Source organism: Mus pahari, chromosome 9, assembly GCF_900095145.1.
Source record: "Mus pahari chromosome 9, PAHARI_EIJ_v1.1, whole genome shotgun sequence".
In the NCBI taxonomy this organism is placed as follows: Eukaryota; Metazoa; Chordata; class Mammalia; order Rodentia; family Muridae; genus Mus; species Mus pahari.
In genome coordinates, this window is record NC_034598.1 from 67,669,558 (window position 1) to 67,694,682 (window position 25,125).

At 45.2% G+C, this 25,125-nt stretch overlaps 1 protein-coding gene across 1 annotated transcript in view; it reads right to left on the reverse strand.

The window, feature by feature from the left end:
* Positions 1-25,125, reverse strand: part of Pawr (pro-apoptotic WT1 regulator) — an 88,078-nt gene that overhangs the window by 20,450 nt on the left and 42,503 nt on the right. The window contains exons 3-4 of the mRNA XM_021205413.2: positions 13,693-13,824; positions 5,233-5,267 (exon numbers count right to left, since the gene is read on the reverse strand). Of these exons, the coding sequence (XP_021061072.1) occupies positions 5,233-5,267; positions 13,693-13,824 (167 nt within the window). The remainder of the gene's footprint in view (positions 1-5,232; positions 5,268-13,692; positions 13,825-25,125) is intronic.

Consider the following 25,125-nt stretch of genomic DNA (forward strand, 5'->3'; position numbering starts at 1 on the left):
TGATAAGTGGATATTAGTCCAGAAACTTAGAATACCCAAGATACAATTTGCAAAACACATGAAACTCAAGAAGAAGGAAGACCAAAGTGTGGATACTTCGTTCCTCCTTAGAATGGGGAACAAAATACCCATGGAGGGAGTTACAGAGACAAAGTTTGGAGCTGAGATAGAAGGAAGGACCATCCAGAGACTACCCCACTTGGGCATCCATCCCATAAACAGCCACCAAACCCAGACACTATTGCATATGCCAGTAAGAGTTTGCTGATAGGACCCCGATATAGCTGTCTCTTGTGAGGCTATGCCAGTGCCTGGCAAACACAGAAGTGGATGCTCACAGTCATCTATAGGATGGAACACAGGGCCCCCAATGGAGGAGGTAGAGAAAGTACCCAAGGAGCAGAAGGGGTCTGCAACCCTTTAGGTGGAACAACACTATGAACTAACCAGTACCACCCCCCCTCCCCAGAGCTCGTGTCTCTAGCTGCATATGTAGCAGAAGATGGCCTAGTCAGCCATCATTGGGAGGAGAGGCCCTCGGTCTTGCAAAGATTATATGCCCCAGTACAGGGGAACACCAGGGCCAGGAAGCTGGAGTGGGTAGGTTGGAGAGCAGGGTAGGGGGAGGGTGTAGGGAATTTTCGGGATAGCATTTGAAATGTAAATGAAGAAAATATCTAATTAAAAAAATAAATGGAAGATATATGAGTATCTGTCATTTTGGATGTCTATCAGATTCTTCCAATTAAAGAGGTTTGAATATGGATTCACCCCCAGCAAAGAGTATTTGTCCCAGGGCAGGGCGACTGGCTCAGTGGTAAAGAGCACCCGTTGCTCTTGTAGGGGACCCAGATTTGGTTCCTAATATCCATATGGCGACTCACAACCATCTAAGTCCAGTTCTGTGGGGTCAGTCGCACAGACCTCTCCTGACCTTTGCTGGCATCAGGCGTGCATATGGTGGTACACATGCACAGGCGTACACAAAATAAAAATTTTAAACCTAAAAAAAAAAAAGGGTTTGTTCAGAGTATCTCAAATCAAAAACATTTATCCTATATAAGAGAAGTCCTCCCACACAAACAAAGGCATAGACTTAGTTTATTAAGGCATGTGCCCGGAGGTAAGGCTTCTGGACCTCAGTGTATGCTTGCGGAAACCATCGCATGATACAAAACCATTCAACACCAACAGAAGGATTATAGAGAAAATGGAGCTGATCCCAAAAACTACTTCCAGGGACACATTTAAAGGTGGGGAAAAGAACCAAAGAGAAACATTACCACAGCACTAAATATGCTAAAGATTCAAGAAAAAAAACATCAATATGGCATTTTATTATAGAATGGCGACGGGTGTTTAAGGAAGCGGAAATCACAAGAACGACACATAGCTCGTGATTCACCGTGGGGTGTGAGGAGGAGGAGGGTGGGGGAGCCGTGGAAGTTATGCCACCCACAGGGAAAGCAGACTGCTGCTAACACTGAGCTGGCTGACAGACGTGGGCAGCACACACCTGGCTGTGCTCTGCATTTTCCCACGTAATGGAAAGTGGGTGCCTTTCTATATGCACATAGAATGTGAATTCTGATGAAGGGCAAATTTGTCCCCTAACCATCAATAAGACGGATCTCCTCTCCATAGCAGGCTTTAACTTACATCAGAGAAGGCTGACTCTAAAGAGAAGGCTGGCCTTTAAAAAACAGTATCCCAGTCACACTTTCCTCAAGTTAAAAAGCAACCATGGCTTCCCAAACCAGAGGTAGTGGGGTTTCCTGTGTACTCCTGTGCTGTGTGTGTTGAAGAGGCAGAGATGACGCAGTTGAGGGCAGTCCTAGTTTATCGGACTGAAAATTAAGTTGCAGACACCCATGTTACAGTGAAGAGCTGGGGGGCTGTGGAACTAACTGCGCATCTACTGCCGTCTGTACGAGATGAAAAGCCATTTATAAAATGAATCAGCAATTAAAAAAAAAAAAGATAGCAGTAGTGTTTGGTTTAGATGTTAGGATTGCGTTTTATTAATACCAATTTTCTGTATGTGTCCCATTTTCACTAAGAAAAACACACTGCTTTAAAAGGCAGAAAAGAGGCCCTACAGGATGATGGCTCAGTGGTTAAACCATCTCACCATACACGGCTGCAACTGGGGTATCATCTCCGAATTCCATGGTGAGGTCAAAGGAAAATCGTTCTGTAAAGCAGTCCAAGCTGTGATGCTGCCCGAGCCTGGCCATGCGACTTTAACCCTTGGTACCCAAATAAAGGTGGAAGGATAGCCACTCTCCCACTCTCACCACATCCTTCCAGACTTAACCTCTCTTTCTCCAAAGTTTAACCAATGAACTGGAAACCTCACCAAGTAAACCCTCTACTGACAGAATTACACACTGGGAAAGGAAAACCCCAAACGCCTGCCGCCTGCCGTTGATCCATCTTTCCTAAACGGAGCATCAGAAATGTCACGTTGCTCATCTCCAAATGGATGAAATTAAAAATCAAGAATAGTATGTACGGGACTTTCTAGAGGAACAAGGGTCCCCCGCACTGTAGAAGTACTGCAGGGCCAGCCTGGTGCTTCACCGAGCTAAAACCCTGCATTCCTGACATTTGTAACTAGGGAGAGAGAAGTGCATACCGGACCAGAGACTTGAAACCCCTGAAGACTTTTCAGAGTTATTGCCATCTGTGTGTCTGAACAAGTCATTTAGTTTATAGAGAGCCGTGTCTAACGTGTGATACCAATGTTTTATCTCTTAGGCCATTCCTCATTTCTGTCATCCCCATTTGTCAAGAGACACCCTCGTCAAGAAACACCAGTTCTCTAATCACTGCTACAACTTGCTGACAGATTAGGGAGAGTAATGAACTGTTGACAGACTATGTAAGATAACCCCAGGAGATAAAGAATGGATAATCTCAGATATGAGTCTGGGCTCTGTTCAGAGCTTCTTAGACTACATTAAAATAGACTCATTACAACTCAATAAAAGAACTATTACAAATTTAAATTTCAGTATTGACTCATTTAAGCAGGGTCTTCCTATTAGCTCAGGCTAGCCTCAAACTCGCCATTTCCTTGGTACTCTCAGGCTATTTAAAAGTATGCTTAGCAATAATAAACAGGGCTAAATCTTTGAAAGCTGAAAAATAACAAGCCGCTTGCTTTAGGCTACTAAAATAAATGTGTATGCAGATGAACGTATCACAGAGAAAACAATGGTTTTTAGACCTTAAAAATAAAACACACGGGCCAGAGAGATAGCTCAGCGGTTAAGAGCACCGACTGTTCTTCCAGAGGTCCTGAGTTCAAATCCTAGCAGCCACATCGTGGCTCACAACCATCTGCAATGGGGTCTGGTGCCCTCTTCTAGTGTGTTCGAAGAGAGCTACGGTGGTGTACTCATATGCATGAAATAAATAAATAAATCTTTGAAAATAAATAAAAAATAAAAAAAACCACACACCATGGGAAACAGCTTCTTACTAATTGGATAAAATGGCAACATTGTAACAGCTTTGGGGAGGACTGTTTATTTTTTGTTCCTGTTGTGTGTATGGATGTGTGTTGTGTGTGTGCACAGCATAAGGGCAGTGCCCAAGGAGGGTGATGGAGCCACCAACAGTTGAGAGCTGCCTACTGTGGTGCTAAGAATCAAACTCTAACCCTCTACAAAAGCAAGCCCCACCCTAAACTGCTGGGCCATCTCTCTAGCCTCCACTCCCCACCCCAGGTAAAAAAATGATTTTGAAACAACAATCTCAAAAACAAAACAAAACAAAAGATAAACAAAACAACCCTAAGTATTCTATCATTTATTTCAATTCAAAACCACAAATATAAAAGTGCTGCTTATAATTTAAATTTTGACTAGATTTAAGTTTGTTTAACATAGTTGATAGATTATCACATTTTATCTTTGTTTTCCAAACAATAACTTTTTTTTTTTAAATTTGAAAATATGTCACAGGGTCATGGTGGCACATGACTCTAATCCAAGAACTTGGGAGGCAGAGGCAGGCAGATCTCTGTGAGTTCAAGGCCAACCTGGGCTACAGTTCCAGGACATCCTGGGCTACAAAAAGAAACCCTGCCTGGAAACAACAACAAAACAACAACAAAACAACAACAACAAAAGCAAAAAGTCAAGTTAAAGCTAATTTGGCCATGGTCTGGCAAAAGAAAAGTTGTTCTGTCTGGGTTCATTTACTCATGGTACACAGATGCTACTCAGTGCTAGATTAAAGAAGTGTGCTTCACCAGACACACATAAAGACAGACACATACAAGCTCCAGCAAACACAGAGTGCGTTCTATGGTTCAGAATGAGAAGTGTAGGGGTTCAGCTCCTCTACACAGGTCCTCCCCTCCTCCTCCTTATCATAAATCCCACCAAAAAAAAAAAATAAATAAAAAAATTTAAAATAATCACATTTTACTAGTGCTTGCTTGGTATTAAAGCTCAGAATCCCTATTAAATAACTGTCTTAGACCTATTAAATAGGTGCACGTGGGGGCCTAGTGGCGGCCACCCTCACAGTGTGGTTAGTGCCCTTGTAAGATAGACAGAGAATCTGACTCCAGCTCTGACAAAGAACACAGCCAGATGAGCATCTGCGAACCAGATCTCGGAGACAACTGCTGTCCCGGCATGTGTCATTTGTATCATCACTGCCACCGCCACCGCCACCGCCACCTCGCCAATGCCACCTCCACCTCTGCTTTTCCATCCCCACCACCCCTGCCTCGGACCGGCTGGTTCTAGTCATCAACTTCAGGCCTCTACAAACTTCTAGTTAATGGCATTTTGTCATTCCATTTGGTTGCCTTGTATTGTCAGCGTGTAACCACACATCCAGAATAGGTCAGAAACAAGCTATGACTGACAGGCGCCGCAACTCTGTCTATGAGGGAATTTCTTTCTCTTTTCTTTCTTATTTTTTAAAGTTTTTTTTTTTAAGATCTATTTAAGTATGTATTTTACACATATGGATGTTCTGTCTGCATGCATGTACACCAGAAGATCCCATGGGCGTACAGTCAAATGGGACTGGAGTCAGAGATAGTTGTGAACCACCATGGTGGGAACTGAACTCAGGATGTCTGGAAAAGCAGCCAGTGCTGCTAACTGCTGACTGTCCAGGCCCAGGAATTTCTTTTTTAAGAATGCAGTATTAAGGTGGGACAGGCACTACTCTCGAGCCTGCAAGTTCCGACACAAAGATTCTTACCTTTTGTATCTGCCTGGAACTGTTCTCGACGGGTCCTGTAAAGCAAAATAGGAGACGTCAGCTGTGCATGCATGTCACTACACAACGACAGCCTGCAGGGAGGTGGAACAGAGCCTGCCTGGGAGCTGTGGAGAGCAGCCATGCTTGGACTTAACAGGGCACAACTGCCGAGCAAACAAAAAGAACCTGTACCTGGCTTTTCAGCCCAAACCAACTGTGTTTTAAAGTTTAATACTGAAATATTTTGGTTATGAGCTTAGCCCTTAATGGCTGAGCCATCCCTCCAGCAGAAGTCTAGAAAAGCACTTAAAAAACACATTTCTTTCCTCCCTCCCTCCCTCCCTACCTTCCTTCCTTCTTCAGTTAAGAGTTTCACATCTACAAGGCTAGCTTGGAATCAGCTAGGGATCTCACACTTGCACGGCCCTGGTCAACTGGTCTTTCCCTGTCACCTCTGAGTGTCGGCATTATTTATGTACATCACCATACACACCCTGGTTCCCGCAGGGGATCGATCCCAGGGTCTGGAGAATGTTAGGCAAGCACTCGGTCAACTTGTTAGGCACCTGACAACCACCGTAGGCTTAACACTCTCTCTCTGTCTCTCATTATGTTCTCATTAAAACAAAACAGAACAACAAACAACAACAACAACAACAACAAAAATCAACCCCTCCCCTCAGGGATTGGCTGGTGGTGGCGTACACCTGTAACCCCAGAATCAGAAGACCGAGTCAGGAGGATTTCTGTGAGCTTGAAACCAGGCAGGAATACATGGAGAGACCCTGCTTCCAAAAAACCCCAAACGAACTGAGCTGGAGAGGTGGCTCAGTCCAGAGCACTGGCTGCTTCTGCACGTCCGAAGTCCCAATCCCACCACCCAAACGGCAGCTCACGACCACCCATATCACCCCAGTTCCCGGAGAGTGGACACCCTTTTCTGGCCCCTGTTGGCACTTAGATGCACACATACACATACATAAATAAAATCAAAAATTAAAAAAAAATCTAAAAACGCACAACATACACGCAGAAATTAACAGTTTTTAAAGACTATAGCTAAAAATAAAACATGATTAAAGTACATTCTGCGATGACCCTAAGCTACAAAAATAAAAAAAGAGGAGACAGACGGACTTCTGAACGTTAACTATGAGGGTGGGTAATTACTGTGCAAATAAGTAGGCAGTAACTGATAAGTCTGGGCTGTAAATACATCAAACTTAAGTGATAGGCCCTTTTAAAACTGGTAACAGTGTTAAGTCTAAGGGAGATTATATAATTCAAGAATCTCAGGTCCTTAAAATGAAATAATGAGCTCACTTTATAAGACAGCCAGTTCTACTGCAAACACTGAAGACTGACAGTGACTAACGTCATAGCGACCTGGGCAACGGTCCAGCCCACCGTCAGGAGAAAGAGCGCCTTCCAACCTCCCAACCAGACACGCCACTGGGCATCGCCACTGGGCATCTCCCCTGGGCATCGCCACTGGGCATCAGAGACTCTAGGCTCAGGTTTCTTGCAGTGCCCTAACAGGAAGCTGCAGCACCGCCCACTGTATTGTGGGATTACATGACAGAAGAGGGCAGAGCAATGCACACAGCAGGATTGCAATGTAAAGTTGGTAGGATATAAAATCCTTATCAACTTCTCCCATAGGCACTAACTATCCCCAATAAATTCTCATTAAAACAGCATAAACCATCATTTTAACTGCTTCTTTCTTTCTGTTTTCTTTTTTTCTTCTCCTTTTTGTCCCCCCCCCCTTTGGTGGAACTGTCCCACAGGGACAGTTTACTAGACAGCAGCCGGGAAATCACTGGTTAGACTTGGCCTCACACACGGTCCACTTCATCTTTTTTCTTGATGGCATAGGAGTTTCTTTTTTTTTTTTTTTTCAAGACAGGGCTTCTCTGTATAACCCTGGCTGTCCTGGAACTCACTTTGTAGACCAGGCTGGCCTCGAACTCAGAAATCCGCCTGCCTCTGCCTCCCAAGTGCTGGGATTAAAGGCATGTGCCACCACCACCCGGCGGCATAGGAGTTTCTTAAGTAAAATAAAATCTTTTGGAGAGTTGGTCCCTGTCCCCCCCCCTCCCCAATCTAGAGAAATCACCTTCCTAACAGTCTGATGATCCAGGAAAGAAAAAAAAAAAACCAACTAAAACAATAAAAAAACCAAACCAAAACAAAACAAAAAAACAAGCCCTTAGAAAGTTACTAGGGGTGAAAATAACCAGGTGGCATGATCTTCGAGTGTCTGGGTGGGCCTGGCCCTGGGAACAGAACTCAGAGCTGCTTCTGCAGATGTCCCCTGTGGTGGCTAATGTGAAGTCAACGTCCCTTGCTTTGCTGTCAGCTGCTGTTTATGCAGCGAGAACAGCAAAACCTTGGCCAACAAATGTTTAAGACATTCCTCGTCCCTCTGTTGTTAAAAAGGCATCGTCTAAAGTGAAGTCTTTGCTTTTATGCAGTAATTAAACGGACTCTCTATTTATAAAAGCATGCTTATCTCCTGGGGGAGGTGGGGGGGGGGAGACAGGAAAGAACAGATTTGCAAACTCTAGCTACTCATGTAAGCATAACAGGATTCTTTTATAAGACCGGGGTGGGGGGGCATGTTCACGGTTCCTCCACATAAGATTGGAATTCTACATAAATAAAATAGAAACCCCTTCCTTTGAATTCCTACCTAGAAATGTCATTGCCATGACCATAAAAGATTCCCAAGCAAAGGCTCTCACTAACTTTATAATGAGGGACCTCAGTTCATAACTACCAGTGACTAACATTACACTTGACAAGTGCACTCTATATGTGAACTAACCTTCCTGGGCTTGTATCTCTCTGATCTGATTTCACATTGATTCCCATCTGTTCACACACCGCAGGACCTCAACCGCCTCGGCTTCTGAGGGCTGTGCTTGCGAGATTTCCTTACTGACCATTCTACCTTCCAACAAATCAAGAGTTTTATTTAAACTTACACGAAACTGTTTGTGCTTTGCCAACATCGTTGCAGCACTGCACGGGTCTTTCCCCCCTCCCTGAAGCATCGTACACTCTACCCTTGCAGGGAAGATTACGTCAGGAAAAGTAGACTTGAAATCTGTTGTGTAAGAGACCTGGGCTTTTCTAAGGATCTACTTACATAGTCCCTGGGACTTCCAAAACCAGGATCAAGTTCAACCCTACTTGCTACCAGCAGTTTTAGTGGAGACTTCCTTGGCTTTTTTACACACTCGAGCTTCCTGCAAGTAAACAGGGCACAACCCAAAATGTCGGCCATGTCCTCAGTTCATCTGCAGTCTTTAAAGTCTTCCAACAGGGCAGGAATGGGAAAGGTCGGGAAAGGCTACAGAGCGCTTTCAGACTGAGGGAGAGTCCCAGGCAATGACAGCAGCATGCAATTTTGAATAAGATTCCTCTGCTCTGCCTTGGGACACCCAAATGGGGCCACTGGAATAACTTTAATGAGGTATGAATGTGAGGGAAGTGGTCTTGCAGCGGAACTGGCTCTTGGAAAACAGCAAAGTATTCCAGAAACAGCAGTAGACATAGAACGTTTTCTGTGTGTCCCTGTGACTTTTCAGTTGAGCGGAGACTATTTGGGAGTAAAAATGACTAATGTCCACTCAGGAGATGACCCTGAGGACAAACAGGTAAATCCTGCAAGTGACTTAGGCAGTATGCAGCAGGTTACTTTAATCTTGGAAATGCTGTGAGCGTTTTCCATCCAAAAGCTTTTCTCTGTGAATCTACTCAAAGAAAAGAATTCGAAACAAATGGTTTAAGATATACAGTTGTCATTACTGTTACTTACGAGAGTAAAAGATTTTAACCAGTGATGATTAGCACTGATGGCTAATTTGTATTAATTAAATGCTTAGAAAGAACATTCTCTGCTACTGAAACAGGTTTGTTGTATTGTTTGCTTGCCTGCTTCTAGGCAGGGTCCACTGCTTCCTAGGCTGGCTTCTAACTTCGTCTGGATAGAGACTGGCCCTGAACCTCTAGTCTGCTAAGACTACCAACATGTGCAACCACATTTGACTTGAAAGGTTTGAATATCAAAAAAAAAAAAAAAAAAAAGGTTCAGAAATATGAAAACTCCAAACACAAACTGAGTGGTGCTGGCCCACATCTTTAATCCCAGCATTTGGGAGGCAGAGGCAGGTGAATCTCTGAGTTCTACAGAGTGAGTCCCAGGACACAGGGCAGCCAGGACTACACAGAGAAACCCTGTGTGCAAGAAAAAAAAAAAAAAAATCCAAACACACACTGAGCTATTCCAGTGCTAGGGTTTTATCAAAGTTTCAAGGTGGTTTTCCAATACTGCATTATTTTTAATAGAAAAAAAAGATAAACAACCTTAGAGTAATCGAAAACGGAATATTCTGTATGTGTGAAAAATAATACGGATGCCCCTTGTGGACTGTTGCCGAAGTCTGTCTACGGTATCAGATGAAAAAGTGTGATACAAACAGCCCTGGTGGACTACAGGCACAATGGTGGTAAGTGGCCTTTCATTAATGTGACAAATACCTGACAACTCCAGAGGCAGTGACTTAAACTCACAGCACTGCGGAAAGCGTGGGCCCCTGGTGGGCAGGCTCCATTGCTGTAGGCCTGTGGTGAAGCAGAGCATCATGGGAAGAGAACATAGCTGCTTACTTCAAAGTAGTTGAAGACATGGCTCCTTGAGGACTAGAAACTGTATCTCACTGATACCATTAAATCACCTATCCACCAACAGGACAATCCTTTGGTGACATCAGAGTCACAACTCATCGCTGCTGTGGGAACAAGCCTCTAGCAGCCCATTTTTGAAGAACATTTCATATTCAAAAAGAGACTGATGTGTGTGTGTGTGTGTGTGTGTGTGTGCATGTATAGATGGATGAACAGACAGACAGAGAGCTTTCATTTGTAGGTTAGTCCTGAAGCTACATGTAGAAAAGAAACACTGATTGCTTCTAGGAAAGCATCTTAGTAGTTGACAAATTTTAAACCACGCATTGTTGTTATGTCTTTTAAATTTTTGGGCCACGTGATCATACACCTTCAAAATTAAGAAAGATCTAAGAGTTCATAGAAAACAGCAGACCATAAATGAATTTATCAACCACATCTTGCACCTTTTCAATTTTCTATGATTTTCTAAATTTAATTATCAAAAAATGTTTACTTAAAAGGCAAGCATGACCACGATTAAAAACTGTATGAAGCCATTATCTACAAATAAGAAAGAGTTTGAATCTTCATTTTCTATTACCATTATATGAATTACATTAAAAAAAAAATTAAACCAGAAGTAAAATATTCTATCCACTCACAAAGCACACTGCCAAGCCAAACCCAGACTGCGTTTGCAGTCTTCGCTTCAAAAGACCTATTTCCCTGAGCGGCTCAGATCTGTAGGCGATGCTGAGATGCGGCCTTACTCTCTGTCTATTAAAATAAAACAACCGAAGATGCTCTGTTCCCTTCTCGCTCCTTCCTCCCCCACATCACTCCTGTAGCTGTTGGAGCCGTGACTGTCCTTTAGGAGTAACAGGGACGGCACAGTAAGACTGTAGCTCAGAGATGTCGACTATGGGGACAGAGTATTTCCAGTCCCCACTGGCACCTCTGAGGAGGTGATTAGGGAGGCCTGTGGAGGGGACAGCTTCACTCTCAGGCTAAGCAATCAGCCTGGCAAAGCCAAGGTCACCAGCAAGCGACCAACCTTTGATCCCAATTACTAACAAAACAAACAGACAGACAGAAATTGAAGAAACAAAGAGTCTGCCTGGGAAGAGCTCAGAATAGCTAAATGAAGCCAGATGTGTCAGGGCGGCGAGCTCTTTGAGGGCCAGCTCAGCCCGAAGTCCATGTTAGTGTGTACACACTGGAAATAACTAGACTGCAGCGGACAGCCTTGTCCTACAGAAAGAAATCAACCTCTGTCTAGAGACACCGTCTGAGGTTATGTTAGTATGCCTTCCTCCTTAAATTGGCCAGAGTAGAAGCGCAAGGACAAAAACAGGTCTACACTTTCGATTGAAATGGTGTATTTTCTCCATCACACCAGTGAGTTAAACCTCCCCAAACTTCGTGTGGGAAGTCATCATTGAAAGCGGATCAGGTTTAATTTCGATTTGATTCAACACAAAGTACAGAGGTACTTTAGATTATGACCAGCCAGCCACAACAGTGCTCTTAGTATTATAACAGGGCTCTATTTTCCACAGAGCCATGATGGTCAGCACTCACAGTAACAGGGACTTGGAGGACTGGGGGTGGGGGTGAGATGAACCCCATCACTCTATGAATCTCTGTGTCAGTGACCTGAGCCTTTGGGAAGAAAGACATTTGCCCTTGTGTTTCCTAGCCACCCCAAAATAGTCTCCCCCCCTCCGTCAAATGTCTTTGTAGTGGTGCAGAAGAGCAGATAGGTATGTGTGGTGGTCTGAAGGAATGGCTCCCATAGATGCGTTTGTGAGTGCTTGGCCCATAGGTTGTGGCACTATTAGGAGGGACTTATTGAAGTCGGTGTGGCCTTCCTGAAGGAAGTGTGTCACCGTGGGGGATTGTGATGAGTCTCCTATGCTCAAGCTACAGCCAGTGAGGCACATAGTCTCCTTCTGTGGCCTTAGGATCAAGATGTAGAACTCTCAGCTTCATCTTTAGCACCACGTCTGCATGTACACTACCATGGTTTCTGCCAAGATGATAATGGACTGAACCTCTGAAGCTGTAAACCAGCCCCAACTAAATGTCTGTCTTTGTAAGAGTTGCTGGGGCCATGGTGTCCCTTCGAAGCAATAAAGCTCTAACTAAGACAGTTTATGTATTTAATCTTTTTGTCAGTTAAGGCTGTGTGCAGTGCTCTGAAATGCCTTATAAAGTCATGTAATAATAAAATTCATGTAGAAAATCAAGTCTAGGGGCTGGAGATGTGGCTCATTTGGTAGATCGCTTGCCTACCAAGCCCAAAGGCCTAGGTTCATTTACCACCTCAGCAAAAGCTGGGCACGGTGCTGTACACCTGCGGATCTAGCGCTCAGCTGTCAGAGGAGAGAAGGGCGGAGGTTCGAGGTCATCCTTGCTACGCAGGAATGGAGGGGAGGGGGAAGGAAAGGAGGGAAGCGAAGGGAAAGGGAGACTGGAACTCTGGAAGGACATGGTAATCTTGAGATACAGTCTGTGGTGACAGCACCGGAAAGGCAGAGACAGGAGGATCACATCTTTGAGGCCAACCTGGGGGTACATGGCAACATGGGGGTTCAAGGCCAGCCTAGGCTACACAGCAAGACCCTGTTCTCAAAACTGAAAAACCTGGATGTGGTGGTGCATGCTTTTATAATCCCAGTTCTAGGGAGGCAAAGACAGGCAGGTCCCCGAGGCTGACACCAGACAGCCAAGTCTACTTGGCGGATACCAGGACACCGAGAGACCCGTCTCAAACGGAAGTGGACATTAGCTGAGGAACGGCATCTGAGGTGAGTTATATGTCTTCTGGCCTGGGCAGGAACACACAAGTGTGGGGAGAGAAATAGAGAGGGGCTGAGGAGAGAGGATGGAGAGGGAGGACGGGGGAGGGTAGGCAAAGCAATAATATTTCCAAAACACACTTAACATAACTGGTTCCAGAGATGGGAGACCCATCAGGACAGTGGATTCTCTCATCAGAAGCATGTAAAAAATATTCTATGGAGTGATTTGCTTCATAAGTCAAAGTAAGCAATGAAACTAAATTAGGCCTTTCTTCCAGAAGGACTTTTCAGAAAGTATTTATACTTTATGAAATTTTCACTTTTTTACATGCATTTGGGTTTTGCCTGCATGTATGTCCGTGTGAGGGTGTCAGGTCCCCTAGAACTGGAGTTGCAGACAGTTGTGAGCTGCCGCGTGGTTGCTGAGAATTGAGCCTAGGTCCTCTGGAAGAGCAGCCAGTGCTCTTGACCACGGAGCCTTCTCTCCAGCATTCCAAAGTATTTTAAACTACACAGAAATGCAAGTGTTTCTGGGAACTCTCAACACACCACTGTTCACAGCACTACACTGTGTATAATGCTGTATCACGTCTCAACAGCTGGCTGGAGAAACCAGGTCACCTTTTTACTCTCTATGCAGTTGTGATCCAAAAGTCGGCCTAGGACAGAACGGGACACTTGGGTGAACCATTTAATTCTTACTTTTTTAGTAACTAGAAGGTTACCATTTTTCTTGGTTATTTTTACAACTGATGCTACCTAAACCCAGCCAGCCAACCAGCCAGCCAGTCAATAGTCTTTCCTTAGGTATGAAGAACCAAACAATGATCAAGTCAGTAAGGATTTGGGTAGCAGGAGATCAGTGATTAAACCCTCAGGAAATGACTGAGCAGGCCTGATGCTCCCAAAAAACGAGACCGGAAAGGGGATCAAGAGCAATTTAAATGGCCTGGGCCTTCTGGTTGTTTTCAATGCTCACCTGGGGCAGGTAGGACGTGCCTGGATCTGGGAGTGTCGCAGCCTCGTTCTGGATGGTGTTCTGCTGTGTGATGGCATCCTCTCGCTTCCGCTCCTTCTGTCCCGCTTCATCATCTTCGTACTCATCTAAGCACTGAGAGAAAGAACAGCACCAGTCTCATTACCCGCGTAAGTAACAGAACGCTTTACCCGTATGAAAACACATCTGCTAGCCATAAAGGCAACCCGTGCGTGGTCAGAAACTGACTTCTCAGCGATACATATATTCCATTCCTAAAAGTTACATTTCCTGCTAAAATCTAACACCTTTAGAGTCTCACCTGGAGCCACAGATCTCTTCTCAAAGGTCTAACTACAAATGACAAGTCTCCAGGACCTGAGTCATTCATTCCCCACCATTCATTCAACGTGGAAACTCGGTGCTGCCTTAAGCGGGGCATCCTGCACAGGGCAACACTATAAGCATAGAATTTATAGTTCAGTAAGGAAGGAGTGTGTGTGTTTGTGTGTGTTTGTATGTGTGTGAGAGATGAGGTCTTCTACCTTCACACTGCCTATGAGAATGTAAAGAATATTTTCACACAGGAGTTAAGAAGGGCTCTGGAACAACTAATAATTGGAAGATGGGTTGTACTTTGGAAGCACAGATCTGAACAAGGGTGAATCTCACAGGGTGAGAACAGCATACTGAAGGCTCTTACTGGAGGGTTGCTAAAGAGCTGACTCAACAGCGGCAATTATCTATCTCCAAACCTGCCGCAAGGCAACAAAACCAAAACAAATCCCTGTCTATTCTGCTATTACGGCCCTGGCTATGAGCTCTCAGAGTAACACATCTAACCCATACGCTGACCTCATTAGGTTCTCTGTGAGATCCAAAGTCATCTCTGTAGGTGTTGTCCACAAAGACCACTGACCAAAAACCCACGATGGCAGGGAAGACACCAGGAGCTACCCGCAAGATCAGGACAATTCACTGGGCAAACCATGAAGGGCACTGTGTGATGCGGAGAGAAAACATGGTAAGGAGGAAGATGCAGTGAGCTTGTCAAGGGTAAGGTGGACTGGGAGAGACTTGGAAAGGCGTCTGTCAACAAATAAGAGTCTGCCAGCAGACCAGGTGGACAGGCGAAAGGGGCAGGCAGGCTGAGGTGGCAGAGTTTGTTAAGACCCTTCTGGGAAGCAGCAGAATGCTCACACAGTTATGACTGAGCTGAGGCTCAGTGGACCAGGCGGCGAGAACTCGCATGAGAGAAACGATGATTCTGTGCTACTGTAACAGCGATGAGTGGAGAAGTCTGAACAGAAAGGTGTTATAGGACTGGGAACATCAACCCAGGACCGAAATTTGGGAAGGGGTTGGGAGGGGAGTTCAGGAATAGCAATTAAGTCCAAATGAACAGGAGCAGGGAATGAAAATGGGGTAACAAAATCCATCATTTGAGTTCAGAAAATAAAACATAAGTCCTAGGTAAAGAAAAAAGCCACCGTCAACAGAAGAAACCCAACAAGTGACACAAAAGTGCCCACTAGTCCTAAACAGGAAACGACTCTTAAGGGTTTAAGGGTGAAAAGCTTTCCTTAAACTAACAGAGACTATCATGGTTCATGACAAAGCCAACAAGATTCAAGAGTAAACTCAGACTCGGGGTAGTGAAGGCCTCTACCTCGGTTGTTCTGGGAGCGCTGGGGGACAAACCCGCTCAGAAGGCTGCAGGGCTCCAGCGTGAGATCGGGAGACACTGTCGCCATTTTATTTATGATCATTTTTAAACTATAAATTAAAGGTATTTATCATTAAGGTTCCTTTTAAAGACTTCTTTTCGATAAACACGAGGGATAAGTGCTTTCCCGGCACAACGGCAATGCACTCTGACGCAGTGTCTACCCTTCAATGCACAGATGAGGCCAGGGAGCAGGAGGAAGAGATTCAGGGAGAGGGCCGGGCGGTGGTGGCCCGCACCTTCAAACCCAGCATTCAGGAAGCAGAGGGAGGTGGAGCTCTGTGAGTTTGAGGCCAGCCTGGTCTACAAAGCAAGTTCCAGGCCAGCCAGGTTACACAGAGAAACCATGTCTTGAAAAACAAACACACACACACACACACACACACACACACACACACACAAACAACAAAAAGAAAGGAAAAGAAAAGAAAAACGAGACGAAGCGAAACGAAACCCAAGGAAAATGAGCAGTCTCACTGTGGTCTTCGGTTCTGATAGCATCCACTGGGCTCCTCCCCCAGATCCGAACAGCAATAGCCCCTGAGCACTGACACATCATATAGCATCAGAGCTCTAAGTCAGAATCCTACATCATAAGTGTGCACAGACAGAAAGCCAATGTTGAGGTGGGGGCAGGTTGCCATGAGCTCTCAGAACACTGGATGTGCTCTTGTCTGTTTATTTCTCTTCTGAGACCCAGCACCTCAGCTACCTTTTCCTTCATGCCACTCCCTCCCCTAGTAACTGAAGATCACCCCTACCCCATCCCCACCCCCGCTAGCAAATCCAAAACAAAAGTAAAGAATCCGGTACATGCTTGATCACACGTCACCAAGATGAAACAAATTGAGAAGGCAACTAATGTAACCCACACTGAAACTCTTCATGTTCCCCCAAGGCCCATCTTTTTACCCACTGCCTGGGCACCTACTCCACCACGCATGGCATCTCTGTAGGAGAACGCACCTTACATTGCAGGCTTGCTGGCTGCCAGCCTAGCTTAGAGGTCAGGATGACACAGAGGACCTGTGAGTGATCGTCCTCTGGGCCTCTGTACATCAGCGCGCCACCACGTGCAAGTGCCATGCACAGGAAATAAAGACAAATAAAGTTTCATTTGAATTTAAACCACTTTCTCTACCCCTGAAGTCCTATGACTCTGTGACAGATACTTCAGCCATGGTCAGTGTGTCCTGTCATAGGGAAACTCTAGCAAGTTCTCTAAACAACAACAGTCTATGATAAGAAAGCTCTATTACCTGTTTCAACAAAAATAATAAACTTGAGTTGAGTAGCTTTTAGATGAGATGGCATTTCCCCTAATTATCAAATCATTCAGCCAAGTTATTAAAAAAACAAAAAAACCCTTTAACAACAGAGACTGCTTAACTGTCTATTCTCGTGACACAAATCTTCCCACAGCGTTCTCTCCAAGCAGGCGATGGGAGCCCATGGCTTCGTCACTTGCAGCACAAATCCTGGCCACTGTGTAGCACAGACTGAGACTAGAGTCACTTTGTCTCCTGTCTGTGTGTATGACTATAAGCGACATAGATAGCTCTCTCTGTCCATCTTTGCGTATATCTGTAACTCTGATGGCTTTTAAATATGTTAACAATTACTATAAATCTTAGAGAAGGCTAGCTGATGACGACAACGATCACTGTTGCTGTGACTAGTCCCATTTTACCTTTCTCTACACACTTTAGGGAAGTAACTGTATCAGTGAATCTCAATCAGCAGGGTAGAATTCTCTCACAATTTTATTGGCTTTAGGGGTTTCTTTACACAAGGAGATACCCTTGTGGGTGGGACCATCTCTGGGCTGGTAGTCTTGGTTCTATAAGAGAGCAGGCTGAGCAAGCCAGGGGAAGCAAGCCAGTAAAGAACATCCCNAGCCAGGGGAAGCAAGCCAGTAAAGAACATCCCTCCATGGCCTCTGCATCAGCTCCTGCTTCCTGATTTGCTTGTGTTCCAGTCCTGACGTCCTTTGGTGATGAACAGCAATGTGGAAAATGTAAGCTGAATAAACCCTTTCCTCCCCAACTTGCTTCTTGGTCATGATGTTTTGTCCAGGAATAGAAACCCTGACTAAAATTAAATTTATTATATTGGCTTGGAATATACTGTACTGGTTTCTGTTTTTCAATAATGACGAATCATTTTGCAATGACCAATCCAGAGTGGGTAACACTGGTGGCAGGCCCAGCACACTTCAAGTTCACCCAGGGTATTTATCAATTCAAAATGATATCTCCAAGAAGGGTGTGGTGGCACAAGTCTTTAAACCCGGCACCTTGGAAGCAGAGGCAGGTGGAGCTCTGTAAGTTCAAAGGGAGCTTGGTCTACAAAGTGAGTCCCCTGAGGACCTCCACAAGAGCAGTCAGAGCTCTTAACCGCTGAGCCACCTCTCCAGCCCCCTGCCAGTCCCATTCTTTATTATGCATTGCTAAATCTTCCCTAGCTGACATACTTTCCCCATTTGGATGCCTTGGTATCTTTCAATAAATGCATAAATTATTCAGAGAAAATTCTGGCTAACACTTGATAGGTTATAACCTTGTAAAACGGGGACCATTCAGCGCTTACGAAAGAGGGTTAGAGCTCTACAGGTTATCTATCGGTGAATTGAAACGAAGAAAATCACAGTTTGGGTCATGGGTAGACTCACAGCAAATTCCGACTGAGGACAGAGACAGTAACAACACAGCTCCCACTCTTCACTAACGTACGTGGAAAGCTTTAATGACGGGGACCTGTGGGAGGGAAGACACCAGTCTGGCTATACTGAAGGGACACAAGGTAAGCAGAGGGACCCAAGGGACATAAGAAAGGTGAAACACCTTGTTTGAAAGCTTTTGAGACTGATCCAAATTGATTAACTTAGACAGTCCAGGCACACAGCGCAGAGGGCTCTAGCCATCATCTCTATGGTCTGCCATGACAGACCCTTCTGCGGTAAACAGAAACAGCGTAAGGTTGACATCCTGGAAAACTGAGGATGAATTAAACATAAATGTAGAAGAGTTTCCAAACAAGTCCTGAAGGTCTGGACAGGGAGACGTCCCGTAAGACTGCAATGGCACTGATTTATAGTATTTCTAATGAGCTGTTACTAACGAAAATTACGTTAGTGCTAGGAGTGCAATTTTCCTTTGGAAATGGTTCAGGTTCATATTTTCAGCAAGCTTGCTTGTTTATTTGTGTGTTCATTGTCTGCTCATTTTTGAGATAGGAGCTTTCTTTGTAGCCCAGGCTAGCCTTGAATTGACAAGCCTCCTGCTTCGGCCTCCCAAGGGCTGGTTATCACAGACATGCACTACCAGGCCCGACTGCCTTCTGATGTTTTGGAATGTGGAGGGAGGTCAGTGCCTCTCTTTTCACTGTTCAGACAAGTTCCTCGGAAGCAAGTCTCGACAGGCAGGACATTAAGTATGCAATTATATCTGAACATGCTTTTGTTAACGGTGTCTTCCAGCAACATCTGACTTCTACCCCACTGGCATTTCTGAGTTACTAAATGCAGTGGTGATTCTAGAGCACTGCTGATTTTAGGTGAAGCCTCTTTCTTCAGTGTTACAGACTTCATACGCTGCACGTTAATACCCACGGCAAGCATTCCCACCTAACAGACTTGTCTCAGTGCTTCCCAGGTTGGAGGTGAGCCTGGGTATTTTCAAAGCCAAAATTCCTCAATATGAGTCACACAAACAGAGAAGGAAGCACAGTAGGTGCCACCAGAAGGAAGGAGACAGCTTAGGAAGAAGCAGGAGGCGAGCATGTCACCTGCAGGAGTCACTCCTCACGTCCATCTCCGACAGCTTTTAACACCCACAGTGGAAAGTCAACATCAGACTTCCACAAGGGTAGATGCACTCTCAAAGCAGTAGACTCAGGGCCATCACAGAGGACAATGGACCTAAAGGTGCATTTAGCTCTCAACGTGACCATATTCACACAGTCCAGTACACACAGCCTTTCTTTGGCTATTCTGATGGTGAAAGCTAGACACTTAGCAGCTATTGTGAATGTCCTAGTAGACTGGACACGTCACCTAGCCAACTGACACTTCGGCTTTTCTCATCTATTAAATGGAAACAGCACCAGCTACCTCCCCGACACCCTTTGCAATGACGCACCCAGGGAACACTCTGGTAACTGGTCCACAGCACTCCATCAACGTCACACTACCGTGTGCTGTAACTCAAAGACCACTGCTGTCCACAGAAGCATGCTGCCAGCAGTCCTGCTCCTATATTTCAACTTCTAGACTTGTGCTCGATGCATTTCAACAGGAAACCGCCCCTTCACTCCTCTGTTAATCACTAGACCAACGTCCAGTTCTTCACAGAGCAGGCACGTCATATTAATTCACTGAATGAAAGTGTATCCTATGGTTTCCAATGCAAAATGTAGAACCCGGCTCTGAGAGTAATGACTCCGTAGATTCGGTGCCTGTTGTGCAAGCACAAGAGCCCGAGTTCAGGTTCCTAGCACCCACATAAAAGCCCCATATGCGGGCATGTACTTGCACCCTCGATGCGGAGCTGATGGGTGAGTGTGTGACTGTGTGTGTGTGTGTGTGTGTGTGTGTGAGTGTGTGTGTATGAGAGAGAGAGAGAGAGAGAGAGAGAGACAGAGACAGAGACAGAGACAGAGACAGAGACAGAGAGACGAGAAAGAGAGTATGTATGTATTTAGGGTGTAGTGTGGAGTTGGAGGTTCTTTCAACCTTTCTGGACATTCCAACCAAAATCAAGGAACTCTAGGTTCAGCCAAAAATCTTGAAGGCTGTCTCAAAAAATAAGGAGAGTGGCAGAAGAAGAAGTCCATCCCAGCGCAGGCTTCTGGCCTCCACACATGCACACAGATAGTATCTGCACATGAACCCAAAAGTGTTTAATAATTTTTCCATTTCTTAATCTTCAACAGTTTGACCCTCTCTCACAAGGTCTCATCACTTCCCCAGGACTGGCCTTGCGATCCCTGCAACAAGGCAAAGAGTAGAGAGCATGCCACAGACCCAGCTCAGGTGTTTACACACTGACAAGTCCTCCCTTCGCAGTTTCTAACCCCCACTCAGTCAAAAAGAATTTAATGTTCCCAAAGGTAGAGAACTGACCCAAGGTTGATTTAGGGTCCTTGAGTCTCTACTCAGCAATACCTAAAGAAACAAGAACCTTATAAATAAAAATCGATATAAATGAATAGTCCCTCATTTAGTATTTCTTAAGGTATTAGCATAAAAAATAAATGACTTTAATATAAAATGTTTACCCAATTAAGTCTTTCCTTGGGCTTCAAAACACAAAGTCAAAACCTTCTGTACAAAGAGATTTCCTTCTGAACCCCCTAGGCAATTTCACTGAGGACTCTCTGGACTAACAGGCCTGCAGCCGCTCACACACAGCACGCGCACACAGAAAGGTCACTCCCTGTGGTCACAAGTGGAAGTGGTTAGTGTGGTCACTGCAGAGCCACACTCCATCACACTGGTTGAATACATTGGTTGCCTTAGAAGAGCTAAGTCAAGCTGTAGCTTACAATTGGCTTCAGAAGTGCTGAAATTTTAAGAAAGTCTAGTCTTGCCATTTTGGGTGAAAATGTTTGGGGGAAAAAAAATCTGGTCACATTACATCTGCAGTCAACAGCAGAGAACAGTGAGTTAATGCATGCATACCGGTGCTCAGCTCAGCTTTCTCCACTCTGAAACAGTCCCGGATCTCCAGCGTAGGGAATGGTGCTGCCCTCAGTGTGCAAGTCTCCCCACTATGAAAATAACGCCCCCACGGATGCATCCCCAGTTCTGAAATCCCCAGCTCATCAGCGTCATCTCCAACTCCTTGATTCCAGATTGTGTGAAGTAGTTTACAGTTTGAAACTGTCACAGGGACTGTGAGCGTGCTTCGCGAATGAGCTAAGAATTGCCCATGTGGTGGAGACAGAGAAGGCTAACCAACAGCCTGAGGACCGCACGCTGAGGTTTCTGCAAGCCCGTATGTTTTGCTGAGGATTCAAAAACATTGGAAAACCCACTGGCAGGATGATTTGTATACATACTTGGGCAGAAGGAATGACAGCTCAGAATCCGAGGGAGCTTAGCAATCACCCTGCAATCACACGCATGCTTCTGGAAACAAATCCAAACAGCTTCTGACTCCTCTGGGCAGAATTTTTGAGAGAACACCATCATTTGGTAAGCATTACTCAGGAAATCGTTACAGGAAAGGGACTCTGTGGGCAAGCGCGGTGTCTGCCCTTTGGTTTGCTGTCTATGCTGTCTCTCCTCAGCTGTTCTCCCTGCACTCTGGAGAAGCTTTACTCTTGTTTAAACTCTCCTCTCACTGTCCCCCTACGTATTCATCTGAAAGTAAGTGGGACCCCATCAAAGCAATCACTCATTCTAATAATGTGCTCCTACTCAGTTTCAAACAAACCACAACTGGCTTAGAATGCAAACTCACATTTACCAGAGAGGCTACAGACCAGTGGGTATGTCAGCAATGTGAAATAAATGAAGGAACAATGTCACAATTAAGATAACCTACTGATACTTTACAGTTGTCATGTCCCCTTGCTCACTTACACATGCAGTCCCTGTGACAGTTTCAAACTGTAAACTACTTCACACAATCTAGAATCAAGGAGTTGAAGATTAGGTGGGGTTTGGGGAGTTATTTTCATCAGTGGGGAGACCTGCACACTGTGGGCAGCACCATTCCCTACGCTGGAGATCCGGGACTGTTTCAGAGAGAGCAGAGCTGAGCACCAGCACACATGCGTTAATTCACTGTTCTCTGCTCTCGACTGAGGGTATAACGTGACCAGTTTTCTCAAGCTCCAGCCTCTGTGACTTACCAGCCAAGGCGGAATTGTGGGCCAAATAAACCCTTGCTTCCTGAAGTTCCCTTTTTCAGAGTCTTTTATCATAATGGGGAAAGAAAATGGTTCTAAATCCTCCCTTCTCTCTCACCCCTCCTCCAGCAGATGCAAAGACTGGACTGCATTTGCTGAATCTTCTCCCAGGCCCTGAACCATGCTGAGACCAAGAACATACCACAGAGCATCTGCTTCTCTAGCAAGCACTTCTTTGGATACTTACCCCGTTGACTATAGAGGAGAAAGAAGCCTAGGAGACTGACCCCTTGGGAGAACTCCTAGAAGTGGGGATTTTGATGAGTGCTGTGTCTGCAGGGCCAGCCGAGAATCTGAGGTCAGAAAGGACTAAACTGTGTGTCCTACTATGCTGTCAGGAACCAGATCGTAAGGGAAGTGAAAAGGGAACTGGAATTTCCAGTCCAACATTCTCTAGGTACGATATAACATGGCTATTACTTAATGCTGAGTCATCAGTTTACCCTCGCCGGGTAGCATGAAACTTTCTCTGCAGCCTTCATTCTTAAGCAAGGCAAATTAAGGGATACATCCTTTTATTGTTTGAGAATTTCATCCAGGACTGTAATGGGTTATTGACCAATCCCATTTCGAATCCCTCCTCTTTCAACTCCTCCTATATTCCCACCAAGACTTCCAGTGGCATGTATTCTCAGTGCTGTCCGTATGCTCATGGACTTGGGTCATACTCGGGAGCAGGGAAGCCTCTGGGGGGCCCCCATCTGAAGAACGTGTACTCTCCTTCCCTCGGCAGTCAACTATCAATACCTTGAGGCACATTAAAATCACGACTGACTTGACCTGGTTGGCCTGGAGGACGAAGCCACAGCGGCTGTCAGGTCATGCATGCAAATGCCCTGCCCTGTCCGGAAGGCTGATTTGCAGATGTCCTCTGCTGTCCTCCGGTTCATAATCTTTCCTCCATGACCCTAGACCTTGTGTGTCCTCTTTAGAGCTGAACCCTCCACACTCTCTTCTCGTTCTGAGTCTCTGTCTGAGCAACCATTTGATGAGGGTTGAGAGCTGTGCGCTCGGCGAGCACACAGTCGTGGATTTGGAAGCATTAACTAATATTCAAAGAAAGAGATTTTTAGAGAAACGCTATTCAAATGAGCTCAAATACGGGGGGGGGGGGGGAGGAAGTGGTAACAACGAAGAGTCTGTCCTGTCGCCTGCGTGCGCGGCACACTGCTTGAGAGGGCTTTCAGGGCGTTAACTCTCCGGCACAGCCGCCCTGTGAGCAGGCATTGATTATCCTTCTGTTCAGACTTAGAAGGAGCCACACAGCAGGCCGAGTCACATCACTAATAAGCAACGGGACTGGGACTTAAATGCAGAGCCACCTTGCCGGAACCAGTACTTAACTTCTAGGCTGTATTTACTGTTTTAGGAGGCCAGGCTTCTTCCCAGCTTCATCAGAGTCCCAAGCCCGGCAGGCGTTTTATATAATATGCCATTATGTAAACTGTGAAGAAAAGCATGGTAGCTACGGTGTAAGATAACCATCACTTAAACCTTCAACACACAGTTGCATAAGAATGGAAAAAAAAAAAAACAAACAAGAAAAAGCATGACTCTTGAAATCTGCTGTCATTCTCCAAACCTATATACAATATGGGAAAAAAAAAAAAAAAATCCAGAACTAAAACAGCCTACCGAGCAAGGCATGGGCTCCCACACCTGTAACCAGAACACTGCAGAAGAAAAAGCAGGAGGTACATGAGTTCGAGGCCAGTGTGGGCTATACTGCAGCAGGTTGGATGGTGGCTTAGGCTACAGTAGGACCCCTCACGGACAACTTAAAACTGAGGTTTTGTGGTTGTAGACATTTTTAATAGGAGATGCTGCTTTTACCACCACGAGCATAGCAGGACATATGCAATTGTTTGCCAGGGCCGCCAAAACAAAATACCACAGGTATGAAGGCAACCACAGACATTTATTTTCTTGCAGCTCTGGAGGCTACAAGTCCAAAATGAAAGTGCTAGGGGAACCTTCTCCCGGGGCCTCTCTGCTTGGCCTATGGCGGCCTCTCTGAAGCTGGCAGGATCTTGTCACGAAGTATGTACATCTTTGGGATTCATAATCTCCCTTTCCACCCTCTGCCCCCTATCTGTACTTAAGGCACACAGATCTGGGGTCCCACAATTAAGTCTACGATGACTACAGTAACGAGGCTGTTCCTGGAGCCCTGTCCTAGAACACGAATACTTCATCTTTCATTAGCCACTGCAGAGCTAATAGTGATAGTAAGTTATTGATAGTGATGTAAAGTTATTTCCACACGGGGGGGGGGAGCAAAAAGAAAAAGAAAAAGAAATGAGTAGTTCTTCATTTGAGACTAATCTTAGGAACTACATGGGGGTGCTTAACATTTTTGTAGGGCCCAAGAAAATGTCCTTAATGTTAGTTCTTGCTAAATAAATTATACCAGAATCAATCTATGATCTACATTATGATGTGGTTTTTCTCTACTATAACTAAGAACATGACCATTGTTTATGTTTGGCCTACTAACGCCTTGGTAACAGATCTGTATACAGCACTTGCTCAAGAAAATCCAGGAGGAGAAAGACAGAGACTAGCAAGAGGGAGAAATGGGGGTGGGGTGGGGGAGAGATCCTTTTACACTACAATACTTCATCCTTAGATAGTCTGGTTTGGTATTCTGCAGACTGACCCAAAATGATATTCAAAAAAGGTATGAAAATACCCAGAAATGCAAGGTGTAACAAAAGCCTTGATTGTTTCTTGGCTCCAAGCCACAGCTCATTAGAGAATAAGAAAAATCTCCTGATCAAATACACACACACACA